General features: G+C 44.1%; 1 protein-coding gene, 1 non-coding gene and 1 pseudogene across 3 annotated transcripts; 1 reads left to right on the forward strand and 2 right to left on the reverse strand.

Annotated features, from left to right (window-relative positions):
* Nucleotides 1-1593: 1593 nt before the first annotated feature.
* Nucleotides 1594-4843, forward strand: TMEM253 (transmembrane protein 253). Of its 2 annotated transcripts, XM_063715471.1 has the most exons (7): nt 1594-2306; nt 2430-2573; nt 2986-3096; nt 3185-3241; nt 3525-3635; nt 3753-3899; nt 4259-4843. In XM_063715471.1, exons 2-7 carry the CDS (start codon nt 2466-2468, stop codon nt 4376-4378), a joined length of 654 nt encoding a protein of 217 aa, XP_063571541.1. In that variant the 5' UTR covers nt 1594-2306; nt 2430-2465; the 3' UTR covers nt 4379-4843. The 2 variants fall into 2 exon arrangements, 1 of the variants encoding a protein (XP_063571541.1); XR_010136936.1 differs by lacking the exons at nt 1594-2306; nt 2430-2573; nt 3753-3899 and having other exon boundaries at nt 2871-3635.
* A 463-nt stretch (nt 4844-5306) lies between these two features.
* Nucleotides 5307-16275, reverse strand: LOC134760128 (cytoskeleton-associated protein 2-like; annotated as a pseudogene).
* On the reverse strand, nt 14762-14868 carry LOC134760155 (U6 spliceosomal RNA). Its single transcript, XR_010137085.1, has one exon. It is a non-coding gene; the product is annotated as a U6 spliceosomal RNA (small nuclear RNA).
* Nucleotides 16276-20151: the final 3876 nt, after the last annotated feature.

A 20151-nucleotide genomic window follows, 5' to 3' on the forward strand; every position in this document is an offset into this window, starting at 1 on the left:
TCTTCCTGGGGTTTTATCTCAAAGCCTCTCCCTTACAATTTCTGTCTCTCTTTTGGGGGAGGAGGAGGGGCGATTATAGAGATAGTTAATGTCGGCCGTATAAGAAACATTATTAAAGTTACTCTTCGGTCCTTTCCGTTCTTGATAAACAATTCCTGCTCCTTCCTCTCGAATTCTATTTTCCATTCCTCAAGTCACTTTAATGGCTCTTCAATACAACAAATATTTACTGAGTGCTTACTAAGTGCCAGGCACTGGGCTCAGCGCTGTGAGGGATGAGAAAGAAGTGGTACCTTCCTTCCAGGCGATTGTAGTCTAGACTACAAACTGCTAAGTAGTATACTCAGATTTAGTCAATATTTACTGAATGCCTGTTCACCTATCTAATAGTGTATAATCTTTCCAATAACCCTCTATAATTAAATTAGCCCCCATTTACAAGTAAGAAAAATGAGGCTTCAGGAAGTCTGTTTCCCCAGTGGCCTGCAGGCTCGGGGATCCTCAGTGCAAGCCCAACATTTCACATCGCCACCAAATAAAATCAATGCACGTGGGAATTGAGGAGGAGTAGACACACAACAGTTTTCTGGATCTCTTTAAAACATGACTCCCACTCCCCGGGAAAGAAAAGAGTAGATACAATGACCTGCCGATGTTGGCACAGCACTGATGGGGCAGGAGTGGCTTACAAAAGATCACTTGCCTCCCAGGACCCTGCCTCCCTCCTCGTACTAACTTCTAGAGTCTTCTGGCGCAGTCTCCTCTTATCGTCAACAATAAGAAATAATAATAGTGATGATGATCATAGCCACTAACATTGAGCACTTGTGTGCCAGGTACTGGGCTAAGTTCTCTTCCATGCTGAAAGCAACCCCTTGAGACTGGTATTATTAGCTTCCTTTTATAGATAAGGGAACAGCGAGATTAAGCAACTTGCCAAGGGCACCTAGGTAGATCTCGGATTTGTTTTGATCTATAGAGTATATTTGGGCCCAGCTGGTTGTGCCTCTGACTGTAGAAATGTGTCCCCAGCTTCCTTCTGAATAACACTTTTAGTGTATGGGCATCAGACTTATCAGTGTGACCTCATCAGCACCACTAATAGTTATTAAACACCCACCCTGAATCAACAACTCTTCACAGTCATATTGTTAGCCCCCTTTTATCAGTGAACAAACTGAGGTGCGAATAGGTAGAAAAACATATCTATCAGGACACACAGTGGCCCACACCTGTAATCCCAGCAGTTTGGGAGGCCAAGGAGGGGGGATGCCTTGAGCCCAGGAGTTTGAGACCAGGTTAGGCAACATTGTGAGACGACCCTGTCTCTACAAAAAATTTAAAAATTAGCCAGGCATGGTGGCATGTGCCTGTGATCCCAGCTACTTGGGAGGCTGAGGCAGGACGATTATTTGAGCCCAGAAGGTGTAGGCTACAGTGAGCCATGATCATGCCACTGCACTCCAGCCTAGGTGACAGTGAGCCCCTGTCTCAATAATCTAATAATAATAATAATAATAATAATGTATCCAAGATCACACAGATGGAGAAGCAGCAGAGCTAAGATTCCAGCCCAGGTCTGTCTGGCCATGAGGCACCTTCTCTCTCAAAAATATTAATTGTTGCAATAGCATTCTTCCCAAGACTCACTATTTGAGGACCATGATGTATGATATATATATATCCAGTTGCAGGTTATCATTGAATCAAAAACAATCCCCACCATAAACAGGCCCCCCCCATCCATTGAGTCAGTGTTCAATTCAGAGTAAAACCTTCAAGAAAGAAGGGAAGGGAGACTGTCCAGAAAGTGAGAGGCAAGAAAGCCACTGGAATTCAACCTTACTTGGTCTGGGGGCAAAGCTGCAAGTAGTAATGACAGGGGACCAATCTAGACAGAAAGTAGGATCTCTAGGGAAGGACAAATAATTTGAGGAGGAAGCCAAAGAAAGGAGTAAGATCATATGGAAATGAGGGGGAATTGAGGTCCAGAGTGATCGTGTCCATGGGGATGAGGTAAGTGAAACCAGAAAAGGAACCCAGGATGGGCAGAAATGGGAGTAATGAGAAATGGGAACAGAGTGAGGTCGGGTTAGACATCTTTGGAGTGAACTGAGGCCGGTATCTACCCAGGGCCACTCCCTAGATCCTTAGGCCTTCATAGAAACCTTTGCCCCACCACACCCCATCCCTGACAGCCTTTCTCTGCCAGGACAAGTTTGTCGTCTGCTCTGAGCTATCAAGCCCCTTAGGAGACCTAGGACCCAGCTGGGTCCCATCCCTTTGGAGTAGCTGCTTCAGACTAGGTAGGTGTGAGGACCTGGACCTCAAATCCCTGGATATTGGGAGTGGGCAGAGGTGTAGCTGAAAGATATGTTGTTGCACATCCTGTCTCCTAATAGACAGAACCTATAACGCATTTTTCCCAGCCTAGGAAGCACCTAATTCTTGTGGGCAAAGGAGCCATGGAAGATAGAGCTGGTGAGCAAGAGCAGGAGAGACACAGCCTTCGTCTGGAAAAGCTACAACACTGGGCGAGGCACAGGCAGAGTGGGCACCTCTTGGTGCTAGCGGTGAGGCCAGGCTACCCCATCCCAGGTCTCAGCATGTCCACTTCTACCCAATTCAATTCCATCCATCCATCCATCCATGTTAAGTGAGCACCTACCATGTGCCAGAAACTGGGCTAGGTTCTGAATGGGAGGAGGGTAGAGGAAAACATAGAAATAAACAAGGCAAGACCCTTAATCTCCCAAGTAGCTTCCATCTTGTGGGGGAAAACATACAGGTAAGTAACTAAACTACAATATGAGGCAGAAAAAATTAAATGATACTTAATTTTTAATGATCACTTCCTTGCTCTGGGTTGACTGCTTTCCTCCACCCTGCATTCAATCCCATTCGTGATCTCTAAAGAGGTAGGAGTTATGAGAAGGGAGGGAATCCCTGACAGTTCCTCCCCAATTACCCTGCCCTTACCCCCAGGTGAGCCAGCTATGGCTGGCAGTGGTTGTGGTGCCCCTTGCTGTCTCAGTCGCCTGCCTGAACTCTGATTGTCACATGGCCACAGCGCTGCCTCTTGGGCCTGGAGCCTCAGTAAGACCCACCACAAGGGAGGGTGGAAGGTCCCAGGGCCCCTTCCTAATGGGACCAGAGCTCAACACTTGCCCTTCTCACCATGCAGGGTCTCCTCACTGGGACTGTCACTCTGGAGCTTCGCAGAGCACCCCGCCTCTGGAAGGTGAGAGGGAAGAGAATGCAGCACTGTTCTCCCACTCCCTAAAACAGACACCTACAACCCTCAGCCTAGGAAGTAAGTGGCTAAGTGTTGACTCATTCTCTCAGCTGTCACCACTGACTGGCCTCAATGACTGAGGAGGAAAGCAAAAAAGTTAGAGTGCTTATGGCCTTGTTTGGAGGCTGAGAAGCAGAAGCTGAGTTTTGTCTTCAGCAAGGCTGCAAGTGGGGATTGAGGTTGGAATGACTCCCCTAGGCTGGGCAGGGCTGAGCTGGCTCATTGGCAGGTGCGGGCCATGATGATATTCAACACCTTCAACTTGATCTTGGGTTTCATCGTGGTGGTGGTCGAGGTGATGAAGACAGCCTTGGGGCCTGCCCCAACTGCCTCCTCCCAGGTACTGGTGAATGAAGGAGAAGGTGGGAGGATAAGGAGGCAAGAGGAGGTGGCAAGGGAAAAGGGCAGGGGCAAACAGGTGCGGGGTCCCTGCATTCTCAGCCCTGTCTACCTGCAGCATGCTGGCTTGCTGGTGCTGGAACTCAGTGCTGAGGCCTTCACCCTAGGGGGAGTGCTGGTCTCAGTGCACGCCCTATTCTTGCTGAGCCAGAGGAAACCAGGATGCTGCAGGAGCCAGAGTCTGCACTATCAAGAGCTGCAGGAGGTATGGCGGCAGGGAAGAAAGCACAAATAGCTAGCTGCCAACTAATTTTTCCACTGGCTATCCTGGTCAATGGCACTTAAGGGAAAACAATGGGGCAGGAGAGAAAAGAAGAGGTCCTAGAATGAAACTGATTGGCTTTCTCTGGCTTTGAACATTTCTCCCCTAATGGTGGGTAAGAGGGAATTGGGAATCCAAATGATTGAGGTTAAAAGAGTGGGAAAGCATTAGGAAGCTGCCTAAATATTGGCAGGACTATGGGAAACAGGATAAAAAATTGGGCAGGAGGAAGCAGTTGTTTCTGTCTGGGGTTTCTCCTTTCTCACCGCTGCAATTTGCTCACACCTGTCTCTGGTTTTCAGGGCTTCTCTGAGTTGGAAGAGGTTCCTGGTTTGGAGAATGGTCCCACGGTGGCCAGCACAGGAGCAAATGAGAGGGCGAGACAGCGGGAACAGACACGTGCTGCTCTCCTTCCACCCTGAGAGAATGCTCTCCAGACATTCCTGCATCCCACCCCACCAAACTCAGAAGCTTGCTGGGATCCTTCGAGTCCAATAGGAAGTCCGGGAGTGCCTTCAGTTTTCACTCAGAGCAGGCCCTTTTTTCTTTCCTTCCCTGTTAGGAGAAGATACACCTGGACGAGAATATATCCTCACCTCACCACCCTGAAAAGCTGCTTTCTCCCTTCCATCCATATCCTCTCTTCCTGTCACCTCCCCATACAGCTTCACATCTGCCTCATCGCACTTTTCTTTTCTGTCCACCTTTCATAATCCCATCCACTCCAAATCCCGGACCCTGCACACGCCAACTCCCTGAATCCAATTCAGGAGCGCCCCAGTTCCCCTTTCGATCCGTCTCCTTTCTGCTGTAGCGGAGACTACAAGTCCCAAGATGCCCCACTAGCCCGTGACCGGCTAGGAAATAAAGAGCCTTCTCTCCGCGGTAGGGGCGCTGTTGGATGTGCTGAGTGACGCGAGGCGAGGAAGTCGGGGCCTAGCCTAGCGCGTTCTCGGACGCAACCACTGGCCCCGCGTTCGGGGAGGAGCCGGGCGGGCGGTCCTGCACTGGCGTGCCGCTCCCCCAGCCACTGCAATAGAAAGTTGGATCTGGGTTCCCAACCCTGCGCTGGCAGCTTCATAGACTGGCGAGGGCTCGGAGCTGACGCTTCGCTAGAGCTGGGGCTTCCCAGATGCTGTCGCCGCACCCCCTCGCAGGAGGGCCCAGGTCCGAAGTTCTGAGACTTGGAGCGCGCGCGAGAAAGGGGTTGGAGATGATGAGTCAGAAGCGCGGGGCCTTTCTCGTCCCCCCCCCACCCCCAGGGCCTGGGCGCTGAAGATGGACAGGCTTGCTGGGCAGGCGGGTAGATAGGGCAGGCAGAGGGAGGGACGCTGCGACCCGCGTCTCTCCCTAACGCTTTCCCGCCTCTTGCGAGCACTCCGGTGTAACGAGCCCGCGCTGCCGCCACCCTTTATCTCCAACGCGGGAGCGGGACTGCGCAGGCTCGGCCTCTGGGCTGACCCGCCGACCTTTGATCTCGGCTGCGGTCGGGTTGCTGAAGTTCTGGCTGCGTTCACCCCCACCGTTTACGACCTTTGCAAGTGTGCAAAGATGACAGGCTCGCTTGGGCTTGGGAAAAGCCCGGGAGAACTGGGAGTCCCAATAGCAGCAGCAGCTGGGCAGCTTGCTGGCCGCTAGAAACTAGAAATTGACCACAGCTGGAGTACCAAGAGAACTCACCCCAAATTCACATAGTGCCCGGGATGGCTGTTCGCCTCACACTCATTTTTGTTCCCACTTGAGAAGACTTCTTTCCCTAGAGAATGCTGCTTCTCCCGACCTGGCCAGGGCCAGGCACCAGTGAGGATACAGCGCAGCCTGGCTGCCTTGCCTTGACATTGCAGTGGCGCCCGCTGCAGCGCTTTTCTGTTTGTGACACCTTGGAAGAGTGGTAATCTTCCTATGACAAGGTTAAGTGTGAGTACTGGTGGGTGGAGACAGTTCTGGGATCAGGCTCTGGAATGGAGAAAAGATCTAGGCCTTCTGCATTTCTTCCTCTTCCCCAGTCTAACTGCCAGAATAATGGAGAGCTCATGTGTGCAGGGCCGTGAAAAGAATAATTTTCTTGAAAGTCAGAAGGTGGTGGTAGATGAGGAAGCTGAGGGAAGAAAATTAACAATTTGTTCTGTTTTCCAGGTTTTAGTGAGGTAATCACATTAGATATTGCATTCTAGTTCCAGAGAAGCTTGATGACCATGGAAATTAACCTCTATCAGTCAGATTAGGCTAGGCTCTGCTGCGGTAAATGCCAAAACCACAGTGGCTTAAAACCACAAAGGTTTATTTCTCATACTACGTGTCCAAAGTAGGCTGGCAAGGGGTTCTGTTCATTGCAAATGTTTCCTCCCAAGCTCATGGAGCGCCACCATTTTGAGATGCTACCCTGTCCCTATGAAGGTTAAGGTTACCTGCCCCGCCCCCCGCCTCAGAATGTGAAGTAAGCATGAAGAATTGTTCATGGACTCTTAAATGCTGCCCTGAAGTGATACATTCATGTCACTTCCACCCATTCAATGGCCAAAGCAAGTCATATAGGCACACCCAACTTAAGGCCAGAAGGGCAATGCCTCCAAGGAGAGGGGAAGCAGAAATACCTCATTAAAAGAAACAGTTGGCTGGGCTCGGTGGCTCAGGCCTGTAATCCCAGCACTTTGGGAGACCAAGAAGGGTGGATCACCTGAGGTCAGGAGTTCGAGACCAGCTTGACCAACATGGTGGCCATCTCTATTAAAAATACAAAAATTAGGCCGGCATGGTGGTGGGTGCCCGTAATTCCAGCTACTCGGGAGTTTGAGGCAGGAGAATTGCTTGAACCCAGGAGGCAGAGGTTGCAGTGAGCCAAGATCACACCACTGCACTCCAGCATGGGAGACAAAGCGAGACTCTGTCTCAAAAAGAAAAAAAGAAATGGAATTAATAATTTGTGGTGATTTTTGAACAGCTTAGCAGTTGAAATTTATCTGTTCCAGCAGTTATGCCCATACCTACTTCTTTGGTTTGGTTTCATGAACCCCTAAGTTCTTACTAGAAATTTTTCCTCAAAAAAATAATAGGACTGGGACTCAGGAAACCTAGATTCTAATTCTGTTGCTTGGGCAAGTCAAACCTGTCTGAACTACATTTTGTGCACTTGGAGGTTATGGTAATAATATTTATTCTGTCTGCCTTACTGGAGTATCAAGGCTAAAATAAAATCACACAAGGAAAAGTACTTTAAAACTATAAACCACTTCAGAGGTTGAAAATAAATTGCCTGTAGAGGCAAGAAGTAGTTTAAATGATAATTTTTTAAAACTCAAGAGCCAGTTCAGCTATAGTTCTTCAATCATCAGTCTGCATTAGATAAACATAGTAGGAATTCAGGTTTTGGATATATGTTACAGTTCATGTAGACCTTGCAAAGTCCAAGAGTCTTAGATTAAATATTAAATTCTTAAAACCTTTCTGATAAAACCTTTTTCATCATATCCCTCGAGGGCATTGGTTCTCAGAGAAAGGTCATTTTGTTCCCCAGAGGATATTTTGCAAGGTCTGGAGACATATTTGTTAGTCACAACTGAGGAGTGGGGGAGGTGGGAATATGTAACAATGGAAGGCGCAGTAGATGAGAAGTCAGATTTGGGATTTAGTTCCAGTGCTACTAATGCCGCTTTCCTGTGCATTATCCTCTGCCAGCTGCAAGCAAAGACTATTTGAGACTTGTCCTGTGTTCCTCATTATTCCCCCTCCACACTGCCTATTGCCACAGTCCCGGGCTGCTCCATGACAGCGTTCTGCTTTGCTGCAGTGATTCCCAGAAACCACTGTATCTGCCTCTTTCTTCATCAGTTTGGCAGCCTCTGTGGAGGTCACTCATTTTACTTGAATGGGAACTTCACTGAAAGAAGAAACTGACAAGGTTTCTGCTGACGTCAGTTTTTAAAGGCCGTGACCCCTATCTATTCTTTTAAACATTAAAGAAATCCAGTTCATGATATGTGGCTTCATATGCAGCTGTGGCACACTGGTGGTAGGGAAATTCTCCATGTGAATACATTTTACCCTCATTTCTTTGAAATTCTGTCGTTTATTCTGGCTTTTAATACGTGATTATAGACAACTGACAGTATTTCACAAATGAACTCTTTTCTGTTTCTGAATCTGCCTTTTGGCAAGATGGCTCAGGTTTCGTGTCCAGGGCTGTGTCCTCTGCTGCCATCTCGTGGCCTCTTGGCTGCCCAGGTTGAGGTCTCACAAAGTGCCTTTCCTAAGGTAATGGCGTTTGGCAGTGGCTTAGTTGGAGAAAGACTCTCCTCTCCATGGTGTGGGGCGCTCCCCAGGTTCCTCCTCTGCAATGGGCCCCTGAGGGCAGCAGCACACTCGGCCTGGCTGGAAACCTGGGCCTCATAATGAGGCAGGAGGCGGAGGGCCCCTCCTGGTCTTCTGCAAACCCTCGGGCCTCTGTGTCTGTTATGCAGTCCTGGCCAGGAGCCACCAAATTCAGTGAACCCAACTACCCAGGGGTAATTGAAGCTGACCGCGCCTGCTTGGCCTGAAGAATGCAGTCTCTTGCCCCTTGCCACCTGGGACTGGGATGCTCTTAATTTCAGTAAGAAATGAAGAGTCTCCCATCAGGTTTCTGGATTCTAAGCCCACACAAAATGGGTCTAGACAAGAAAACAGAAGGGTGTGTTGCTCTGCGTCCACACCCTTCATCCTGGCGGGCCCAGCCAGTGCTGCCTCAAATTTGACATTTGATTAATGGACTGGCGGGACAGTGGCAGTGGTGTTGTCGCTGAGTCACTGTGTTTCCTATAAATATGACAGGATCTATGTACTACAGTGATCAGGGGTCCATCTCCAGGGAACTGGGAATGTGAGAGACTGCCCTGACCTGGGCTGCTGCTGCTGGTGACTAAGCAGTGAGCACAGGAGGGAAGGCAGGAAAATGTTTTTAGTTGCTATTTTTTTTCATTGTGAAACATGTATGTGTATATACACACATACACACATATGTATATATACAACTATATATACCTATATAGTTAAAATCTTCCCATTGCTAACAAATTCATACAACTTTCCCCTAGTTGTTAGCCCCCTCTCCTGACTCCACCCGGCTCCCATAACCCCTATTCCCAGCCTTCTCAAAAAAAAAGGAGGAGGAAGAGGAGGAGGGGAAGGAGAAAGGAAAGGAGGAGGAGGTGGAAGAAGAAGAAGACTGCTTTTGGTGTTTGCTTTAACCTGATGTCCCCATTATAATAATTCAGAAGGAAAGGCCTGCTCGTATAATTTCCTAGGGCCTCAGGCCAGAGACAGCCATACTTACAGGTAAACTGCTACTAGGCTGGCTTCTCCTTAAAATTCAGATGCCATTTACTATCATCTTCTGTTTCTTTTATGTTTTTCCTTACCTGTTTTTCTTTTTTCTGACTTATTTCATTTATATTTTGTGTTGCCTATTTTTCTTGGTTCCACTTAGCATCTGAATCTTTGGTTTATTTTTCTTATCAGAAGCTTTTCCTAATTTCTGTCCAGAGTTAATGAATTTTCTTTGTTGATTCTTGACAGTTTTCCCTTGCCATTATAAAGTTTTCTTGTTTTTACCCAAGTCCAAACTACTAAAATATAATTTTATTTGCTTTGCCTCGTTATATGCTCTCTTTATATATAAAGAAAATGCTATGTGCTCGCTCTTATTCCTTTTTTTTTTGGAGACAGGGTCTGGCTCTGTTGCCCCAGGCTGGAGTGCAGTAACGTGACCTTGGCTCACAACCTCCGCATCCTGGGCTCAAGCCATCTTCCCACTTCAGCCTCCCAGGTAGCTGGGACTACAGATGTATGCCACTACATCTGGCTGATTTTTGTATTTTTTGTAGATAAGAGGTTTCACCATGTTGCCCAGGCTGATCTCCAACTCCTGAGCTCAAGCAATCCACCCAACCAAGCCTCCCAAAGTGCTGGAATTAGAGGCATGAACCACCGCGCCCGGCCCACTCTTATTCTTTATGTAAAGCTAAAGTCATAGCACAGGAGAAAGAGAATTTATGCTTTTACAAGCCTCAAAGATAATTATGATGAAAAGAAATTGTTCTTTGCGTAACTAAGAAGTGAAACTGGGTCCAGTGGTTACTTGTTATAGAGAGGCCAATTTTAGACTGAAAAACATAAACTGAACACCTTTCAAAAGATGAAATGCTTTCAAGTTGGGCTCTCAGCCTGTGGATATGTTAGAGCTGTTTTGTGCAATAAACTTTCTCATGCAGTGACAGGTTATTGAAGCAAATATTCAGATATCAGCTGAGTGGTTGAATTAGATAACTTTTAATTTCTCTGCCAACACTCAGATTACATTGGCTTTTCAGTGGTGGTGATGTTTTTTAACTGACCCATCCATACTCTCCAGTGTCTGGCACTGGACAAAATTGTAAAATAAGATGCTGGTATTCCTCTAGTCCCTAGAACTGAATGTATCCATCTTGGCACTTTTGATATTTGGGCCAGGTAATTCTTTTTTATAGAAGACTGGTGCATTGTAGTATGCTGAGAAGCAACCTTGGGCCCTACCTACTTGATGTCGGTAGCACCCCTCCCTCCAGTTGTGACAACCAAAAATATCTCTACACGTTGCCAGATGTCTCCTGGGAAGCAAAATTACTTCTTTCTTTGAAAAACAATGCCTTAGAAGGATATGATAAGAAAGGTTTTAAGAACTTAATGTCTAATTTCTCAAGATCTTTGTATTTAAAAAGACCTACGAAGATCTACCATAACCAAACAGCACATCCAAAATCTGAATTCCTGCCCTAGCTTTTGCCCCCTACCCCATTTTTCTGAATTTTCTGTGTTGTATTATTGTAACCACATCAGGCCAATCTGGTTCAACTTTTATGTAGCAAAGTTGTAAGTTATTTCTCTGTTGCCATGGACCCCAGGTTGAAAGTCATGTAACCTGAGCATGCCCAGATGAACACATGTTCTACCACAGGGGAAACCTGAGTACTCAGACCAAGAAGGGTGGGGAGGACTGAATTGAGAAGCAGACACCGCATAGCAGGATCTCGAATCCAATCAGATGAGCTCTGGCATCACCCCATGGCAGGATCCAGTCATATCATGCCTCCTGGCATCATGTCATTGCAAAATGCAATCAGATCACACCTCATTACCCTATGCTTATAAAATCCAACCCAACCCCCAGCTCAGAGAGACAGGTTTGAGCATTTCCTCCTATCTCCTTGGCAGTTAAATCATGTTGCTTCTCTGCTTAAAAGCTTTTCGGTCCTCCCCATTGCCCACAAGCTTAAGTCGAAGCATTTTAAAATGGTGCATGGACCTCTGTGATTTGGCTCCTGCCTACTCTTCGGCGTCATCTCCCATGTGCCCTCTCTTGCACTTCATGATTTGGTGATAGCAGTTTGAGGGAGGTAGCATTGATATTTTTTTTTTCCTTACCAGAGCTTTCTATTTCATCTGTTATTTCAGCCTCAGAGTACATTCAGCATAGTGCTGCATTAGGACAGCATACAAAGGGATCAGTATCGCTTCCCAACTCTGTTACCTCTTCCAATGAAGACATGCAAGGATAATGGTCTTTTAACATACCAGGCAGGTTTAAAGTTTTATGCTGACATTGAAAACATCTCACTGGTATTTAAAACTTAAGCTCTTTAAATGTATAATTTGTTTAATCAAATTGCACCTTCTTTTTTACACTTTGCAAGTATGGCATAGTAAATACATTATATTTAATTAAGCAACTTGCCCTAGTTTCTGTATTGGGGATTTTAACATCATTGGTTGGATCTTTTGTTTTGTCGTCTTGCTATTTTTCAGAATCTTGAAATAGCACATTTCCATGATGTCGGTTCTCTTCAGTGCCTGTGGAAGCGTACAAAAAAATATGATGTCTATTCCCCATTTCTGGTTTTCCTGACTCTAGATTAACAGTTGTATCTTCAGTGTTGACTTCCTGGACTTGTTCCTTGGTTACACAAGCCTCCTCAATATTTTCTCCAAAATTGACATTTTCTTAACTCTTCATTGGTAGAATATCTACAATTGTGTGTCGCATTTCTTCAATAGGTTGAGCCCCTGCCAGAATGGCCTTCTCATAGATTGTGAGAATACTTTCAATAGGACTTGGGGTTGGTTCAGTATATGCAAGACATATTCAATATTTTACAAGATTTTTGGCATCTGGAATATTTTTAATCAGATTGTTCAGTGTGACCAGTATTTCTTCTTCTAGGCATCCTTCATTAATTAGGTTTAGGCATTCAGAAAATGTGTTGCTTACCTTTTCAGTAAATAATTTTTGTTCATCTTCTACCATGGTAGTCCAAAAGGACCCAACTGGTTTTTCGTTTTGTTCTTAAGGTTCATACTAGGTAACTATTCAGTTAGGAGGCCTTTTCAGCACTCTTTCTTTGCCAGTTTTCCACTCATTAAGATGAGCTTTTCTCTCTTCTGAGTTTTCTTTGGATTGAGTTGATCTACCTTCAGCAGTTGGTTTTGCTATAGTATGTCTTCACTGGTCAATAGGTTTTGATTTTTCTATCAGTTTGGCATTAGAAGATGAAGCACAAGTGGGAGCTGTGGCTCACACCTGTAATCCCAGGACTTTGAGAGGCTTAGGTAGGAGGATCCCTTGAGACAGGAGTTCAAGACCAGCCTTGCCAACATAATGAGACCCTGTCTGTAAAAAAATAGTTGTTGTTTTTTTTTCTTTTTTTTTTTGAGATGGAGTTTCACTCTTGTTGCCCAGTCTGGAGTGCAATGGCGCAATCTCAGCTCACTGCAACTTCCGCCTCCCAGGTTCAAGCAATTCTCCTGCCTCAGCTTCCCAAGTAGCTGGGATTTCAGGCTTCTGACACCATGTCCAGGTAATTTTTGTATTTTTAGTAGAGACGGGGTTTCGTCATGTTGGCCAAGCTGGTCCCGAACTCCTGACCTCAGATGATCCGCCCACCTCGGCCTCCCAAAGTGCTTGGATTATAGGTGTGAGCCACCGTGCCTGGCTTAAAAAATAATTTTTTAAAACAATAAGATGAAGCAGGCCTGGCTACGATTTCACATGCTATGCTCCTTTTTCTTTTTTCCTTTTTAAAACTTACTTTATTTTGGCAACCACTTGTCCAATAGATCAGATGCCATGCTTCTTGATTGTGCCCTTATCTCTTTTCTATGTCCTGAGAGGAACTGGTTTTGACCCTAGATAAAACTGTTTTTGATTGTAATAATTCTTTTCTATGAGACCTTTTCCTGATTGTAAACAAGGCTGAGATTCTACCAATGCCTTCTTTCACAGTGTCCTGGGTATTATTGGATGACTTCTAATAAGAGATCACACAAACTTAGCACTACATTTGGTGTACCCCAAGTTACATTTAGTGTAACCCAGGGTCCTTGCACACACTGTGAACAAGTACACACTGTTGCACCTTGAGTTTTTGTTGTTTCAAAAAGTTCCAGGAAGAAGCAAAACAAAACCCATTCGATCCAGAGATGCCCTCTGAATTGGAGATGAATTTGGCAAACTCCCCACATTACCATACAAAAAGTCCCACCCAAGGAGGAGTTTTTTTTTGCCACTTTCTATACATGTGATATATGAAGAAGCATGATTGATGACTTTACTCCACCTCTACATGTGATGACTCAGCTAAGCAGTCCAATACAAGCCCTGTTTTTAGCTTTGTTCCGAGAGGAACTGCTTTGGGAATTATCCCCAGTATTCTCCTTACTTGTTGCAAGTAATGAAATCCCCTTGTTAAATTTTCCTTGGTTGTGGTCATTGGACTGTCACTGGCCAAGCGACCAACTCACCCATTGTGTGGTAACAGTAGCAGTTATATTTGAGACTCTATTACTTTTCACTGTTGCGCTGCTGGTGTTTATAAGCTGAGGCTCTGTGGCTTTAGGAATAGTAATTGAAAATTTCTTTGTTGCTGCAGAACTCTCATCTTTGACTTGTAGAGGTTTTCTAAATGAATGAAACTTAGACTAAACAATTTGGCCTCAATAAGATTCTATCACAGACTTCTTGGGCGTGTCAGCCTCTTGCTTTTGTTTTTCTGCAATCATTTGTTTCTGTTTACTATTATTGTTAAGGTGAAATGTCTTACATTAATGTCATATGTTGACATTGGGGGTCGTCTTCAGTTGGTAACAACTTCAGAGTTTGATTATTATCCTCAAATTTATGTATGACAATTACTATAGTTGAATTGGTCAGTTCATTAGAAGGTTTTAAAGGAATACAATTTTTACCACCATTGTATTATTTTTGCTTCTCATGAGTCTGTTGACATTTTCTTTACCAGCCATTTCTCACTTAAGTTTCAAAATATTTGTCTGTTCTTGGAACTGGTCCTCAAATGTCACCACTCTCTGGCCTCTATTGAGGTTACATAGCTATGGTAGCCAACTTACAGATTGCAGCCCAGGTCCTTATCATTCTGAGATGCAAAAAGCCTGGACACTATCTGATTTTCCTGTTTGTATCAAAAAATGTTTTTCTTCTTAACAGATGTTTCTTGAGTCTTTGTCTTATTTGCTCTTTGAACATGAATTGGGCCTTGGAGGCCACTGCAGGTCTTGGGACATGGCTTGAGTATTTGTCACAGCCTGAGGTGAGGGGATGCATCTCCAGCTTTGACTGCAGATGTAGGACTCCTTCAGGCCACAACCAGTGAACACCGCCTCATTTTTTTTCTTGTGTAGGGAAAATCACAATTCAATATTGGGTTCCACCCGTTTTGCTTTGACTCACACTGTTTCCTTAGTGCTACTCAGCAATTAGTGAAATGATCTCTGGTACTGCACAAAATATGAAATGCTTCAAGAATTTGCATGTCATCCTTGCTCACAGGCCCTGCTAATCTTCTCTGTATTGTTTCAATCTTAGTATATGTGCTACTGAAGCAAGCACTAAATTATTAATTAATATGTATGACAGACTCCTCCATCTCATCCTTGCACTTCATTCTCTCCCTCTCCCTCCTTTTTTTTTTTTTTTTTTGTTCTTTTTGATTTTTTTGATTATCCCAAGGATGATGATGATGATAGCACTGACTCAGTGATGGGCTGGGTGAGGGTCAGGGCTGTTTGTTGCACACATTAGTGAGATGTCAATAAAAAAACTGTTCCCGGACCAAACTGAGGGTCGGGCTGCTATTTCTCCGGGCCTAATAATGAGATGCAGACAAACTGAGGAGGAAGAGAGTTGTTTGTTTGTTTGTTTGTTTGTTTTTTGAGACAGAGTCTCAGTCTGTCACCCAGGCTGGAGTGCACTGGCATGATCTTGGGTCACTGCAACCTCCGCCTCCCAGGTTCAAGCAATTCTCCTGCCTCAGCCTCCCGAGTAGCTAGGATTACAGGCGCCCACCACCACACCCAGCCAATTTTTTTTTGTATTTTTAATAGAGACAGCGTTTCACCATGTTGGCCAGGCTGGTCTTGAACTCCTGACCTCAGGTGATCCACCCACTTAGGCCTCCCAAAGTGCTGGGATTACAGGCGTGAGCCACCCTGCCCAGCCAGTGGAAGAGAGTTTTATTTCTGTAACCAGTTACAGGGAGAAGGCCTGGAAATTATTGCCAGACCAACTCAAAATTATAGAGTTTTCCAGAGCTTCTATATCTTCTAAGCTATATGTCTATGTGTAAGTGTGCATTTGTCTAAAGACATAAGTGATTTACTTCTTTTAATCTATAACTAAAGTCTGAGTCCTGAAGACTTTCCTCTGAAGCCTCAGTAAATTAGATTACTTAATCTAAATGGGCCAAGGTCTTGCGGTGATTACCCTTGTCTTGTCTCCTGCTAAATCACGGAGGCTTGGGGAGTTCTTTCAGACCTCCAAAAAACTTGTTTGTAGAGGCCTGGGGAGTTTCTTCAGACCCCCAGTGAAACTTTTTTAATCCTAAATGGGTCCTGTTAAGAATTCCTTCATTATTTTGTCATGCTTTAAGGCCCAGGAAAGGCCTAGGCAAAACTCTTGATGGGCTTTTGTTACATTCCAGCCTTTGTATAAGGGCACTGGCTTTTTTTAGTTCATAATATTTAACTAAACCAATCAGTCAGTACTGAAACAGTTGTGATGGAGGCCTGCATTAGTGAGACCTGGCCTGCCACAAACAAAACCACTAGCGGGAAGTCAAAGTCATATGATGTCAAAATAACTGAGTCAAAAATTGTTACTTTAGCATATCTATTTCTTACTTCCATGCCTTATTTAGGCTGTTCTATCCAGTCCTAGCCCCACACCTGTCCTTCAGGACTCCCTCTCAGTACTCACCCACTTTGGGAAGCTTCCCTTGGCCTCTGCGGCTACCGTCATGATTATGGTCTTCAGTGCTCCCTTAGCACTCTATACACAGTCTATGCTTAACAAAACATTTATTTTCCTGTCGCCCAGGCTGGAGTGCAGTGGCATGATCTCAGCTCACTGCGACCTCTGCCTCCCAGGTTCAAGCAATTCTCTTGCCTCAGCCTGCCGAGTAGCTGGGATTATGGGTGCATGCCACCACAATTGGCTAATTTTTGTATTTTTAGTAGAGATAGGGTTTCACCATGTTGGCCAGGCTGGCCTCAAACTCCTGACCTCAGGTGATCCTCGGCCTCCCAAAGTGCTGGTATTACAGGTGGGAGCCACCACACCCAGCAAAAATTTTAAACTTTTTATGCAAAAAAAAAAAAGAAATCACAATAATGGTAAAGTTCAAATGACAAGTTGAGGAAGGAGGGATGACAGAGAATAACATATTGCTAAAAGATTGTTAGTATTAATATTGAAAAGAATAAAACATTGATAAAGACAAAATAGCCAATTTACCAAAAAGAAAGAAATTTAAATAGCCAATAAATCTATGAAGGATTATTTGTACTCATAGTCGTTAAATAAATGCAATTTAAAGCAATTTAAAGCAAAAAGATGCTGACCAGGTGCAGGTGTCATGCACATATAGTCCCAGCTACTCAGGATTCTGAGGAGGGAGAATGGCTTGAGCCCAGGAGTTTGAGGCCAGCCTGGGCAACATGGTGAGACTCTGTCTCTAAAAAATAAAAATAGGCCGGCAAGGAGAGTCATGCCTATAATCCCAGCAATTTGGGAGGCCAAGGTGGGAGCACTGCTCGAGGCCAGGAGTTCTAGACCAACCTAGGCAACACAGTGAGACCCCATCTCTACAGATAAAAAATTAGATGAGATAGTGGCGCACATCTGTAGTCCCAGCTACTCAGGAGGCAGAGGATTCCCTGAGTCCCTGAGCTGCAGTGAGCCATGATCTTGCCACTATACTCCATGGCTTGGGGGATAGAGTGAAACTCCATCTCTAAAAAAATAAAAAGAAAAAGAATTCAATCAATAAGGTGCCATTTTATGCCAATCAGTTAACATTTTCAAATGCATAAAACCCATTGTTGATGATTATGCAAGGAAATAGGCACTTTCTTATATTTCTGGTAGGACTATAAATTGGTATAACTTTAATGGAAAGCAATTTAATGACTTGTATCTACAAATTAAGAATTGCCTACTTTGGCCCAGCCATTCTGCTTCTAAGAATTTTTCTCAGGAATAGAGTGCAGGGAGTACTTAATCCAGGGCCTGACAGGCAGGTTTGTTTCCTCCTTTAGGACCGGAGGCTGCCACCACTGACATGTTCCACCAGATCCTTGTTGGGGTCAAGAAGCATTCAAGCTTCATCCCCCTTTGTATTTATGAAATCCAGAGGTACTGGAGCAGCGCTGTATGTCCAGCATCTGGCATTGTTCAATCAAGATGTTAGCTGAGACAGAAGACATAAGTCAGAACGCTGGAAGAAACTGGGTCCCAATATTATAATAATAAAGACAAAATATATTTATAGTTTATTTATTTTATTTGTATTTTATTTATCAATAAAGACAAAATTATATTGCATTATAATAATCTAGATACATCACTTTGATGTGTTGGGGATGACACTGATTATATCTGAAACTTGAGAGAAAAAAAAACTTTTCCCAGGAATAACCTTGGACATGTGCAAAGAGTTACTTACTGAAATGTACATTACAGGATTAATTTTAAAAGCTTAAAAGGCAAACAGTCTAGATATCCAACAGTAAAGTAACTGACTTTTTGTTTGTTTGTTTTGTTTTGCTTTTTTGAGAAAGGGTCTCACTCTGTCACTCAGGCTGGAGTGCAGTGGCACCATCCTGGCTTACTGACCTCAAGCGATCCACCTGCCTTGGCCTCCCGAAGTGCTGGGATTACAGGCATGAGCCACCACACCCAGCCTGTAGTATATTTTTAAGTGAAAAGCATACTGCATTCAATTTTTAAATTGGCAAATGACTTGAATAGACATTTCTCCAAAGAAGATATACAAATTGCCGACAAGGATATGATAATGATGTTGAGTGGGGAATGCAATTCAAAACTACAATGAGATACCACTTTACCACTTCACACCCACTAGAAGAGCTATTAAAAAATGGAAAATAGGCCAGCATGGTGGCTCACGCATTTAATACCAACACTTTGGGAGGCCAAGGTGAGAGGACTGCTTGAGCCTAGGAGTTCAAAACCAGCCTGGGTAACATGGTGAGACCCCCATCTCTATAAAAATGTATTTAAAATTAGCTGGGTGTGGTGGCATGTGCCTGTAGTCCCAGCTACTCAGGAGGCTGAGGTTGGAGGAGCCCTTGAGCCTGGGAGGTCAAGGCTGCGATGAACCATGATCACACCACTGCACTCCAGCCTGGGCAACAGAGATCCCATCTCAATAAAAAAGGAAAATAACAAGTGTTGACAAGGATGTGGAGAAATCGGCACCCTCATATATTGCTGGTAGAAATGTAGAATGCTGCAATCACTGTGGAAAATAGTTTGGTGGTTCTTTAATAGGTTAAGCACAGAATTACCATATGACCAGCAATTCCATTCATGGGTATATATCAAATGGGTGCTCAATTGCACATGAATGTTCATAGCAGCATTATTCACAATAGCAAGGAGTGGAAACGACTCAAATATCCATCAACTGATGAATGGATAAGCAAAATGTGATATATATCCATATGATGAAATGACATATTTATTATTTAACCATGCTACAGCATATATGAACCTATATAATATTATGCTAAGTGAAAAAAGCAGACACAAAAAGCCACATGTTGTATGATTTCATTTATATGAAATATCCAAAACAGACAAATCCATGGAAATGGAAGAGCATATTAGGGTTAGCAGGAGCTGGGGAAAGGAGACAGTGGGGAATTAATGCTTGTAATGGTTATGGAATTTTAAAATGACAAAAATTTTATTGAACTACTGTAGGTAATGGTGATGTTGCACAACACTGTGAATGTACTAAATGCCACACTGAATAGTGCACTTTAAAATGATAAAATTGTGAATTTTATATTATATGAATTTTATCATAGGAAAAAAAAAGCATCTTACAAAACAGTAGAGGGCCAGGCACGGTGGCTCACGCCTGCAATCCCAGTGCTTTGGGAGGCCAAGGTGGGCAGATCACTTGAGGCCAGGAGTTCGAGACCAGCCTGGCCAACCTGGTGAAACCCCGTCTCTACCCAAAATACAAAAATTAGCCGGGCATGATGGCGCACACCTGTAATCCCAGATACTTGGGAGGCTAAGGCAGGAGACTCGCTTGAACCTGGGAGGCAGAGATTGGAGTGAGCCGAGATTGTGCCACTGCACTCCAGTCTGGGCAATAGAGTGAGACCCTGTCTCAAAACAAAAACAAAACAAAACAAAACAAAAAACCCACAGTAGAAATAGTTGGTCTTGTTTTTCTAGAAGTATATGCGCAGAAAGAAAAGGTGTGGAAAGACAAATATTAAGTTACTCTAGTTGTCCATGGGTGGTCATTTAGGACTAATGTTCTAATTTTTCTACAGCAATCCTAGATTACTCGAGTCCTTTTAAAACATGCTGTAGAATAATATCTAATGAAACAGGGGAAGTGGACATCATATATTTGTATATTATTAAACCAAAACACTATATTTGAGTGATCTCAATTTTATTGCAAAAATACACATTGCATAGAAAAAAAACTACTGAAAGAATATATGCCAATATATTATTAGTGGTTATGTTTCAATGGAGTGATCATAGTGAATTTTATTTACTTTTTAAAAAATATATTTTCAAAATTTCTCTAGTGAATATACGTTACTTTCTTTTTTTGTTTCATTT

This window comes from Pongo abelii, chromosome 15 (genome assembly GCF_028885655.2).
Source record: "Pongo abelii isolate AG06213 chromosome 15, NHGRI_mPonAbe1-v2.0_pri, whole genome shotgun sequence".
In the NCBI taxonomy this organism is placed as follows: domain Eukaryota; kingdom Metazoa; phylum Chordata; class Mammalia; order Primates; family Hominidae; genus Pongo; species Pongo abelii.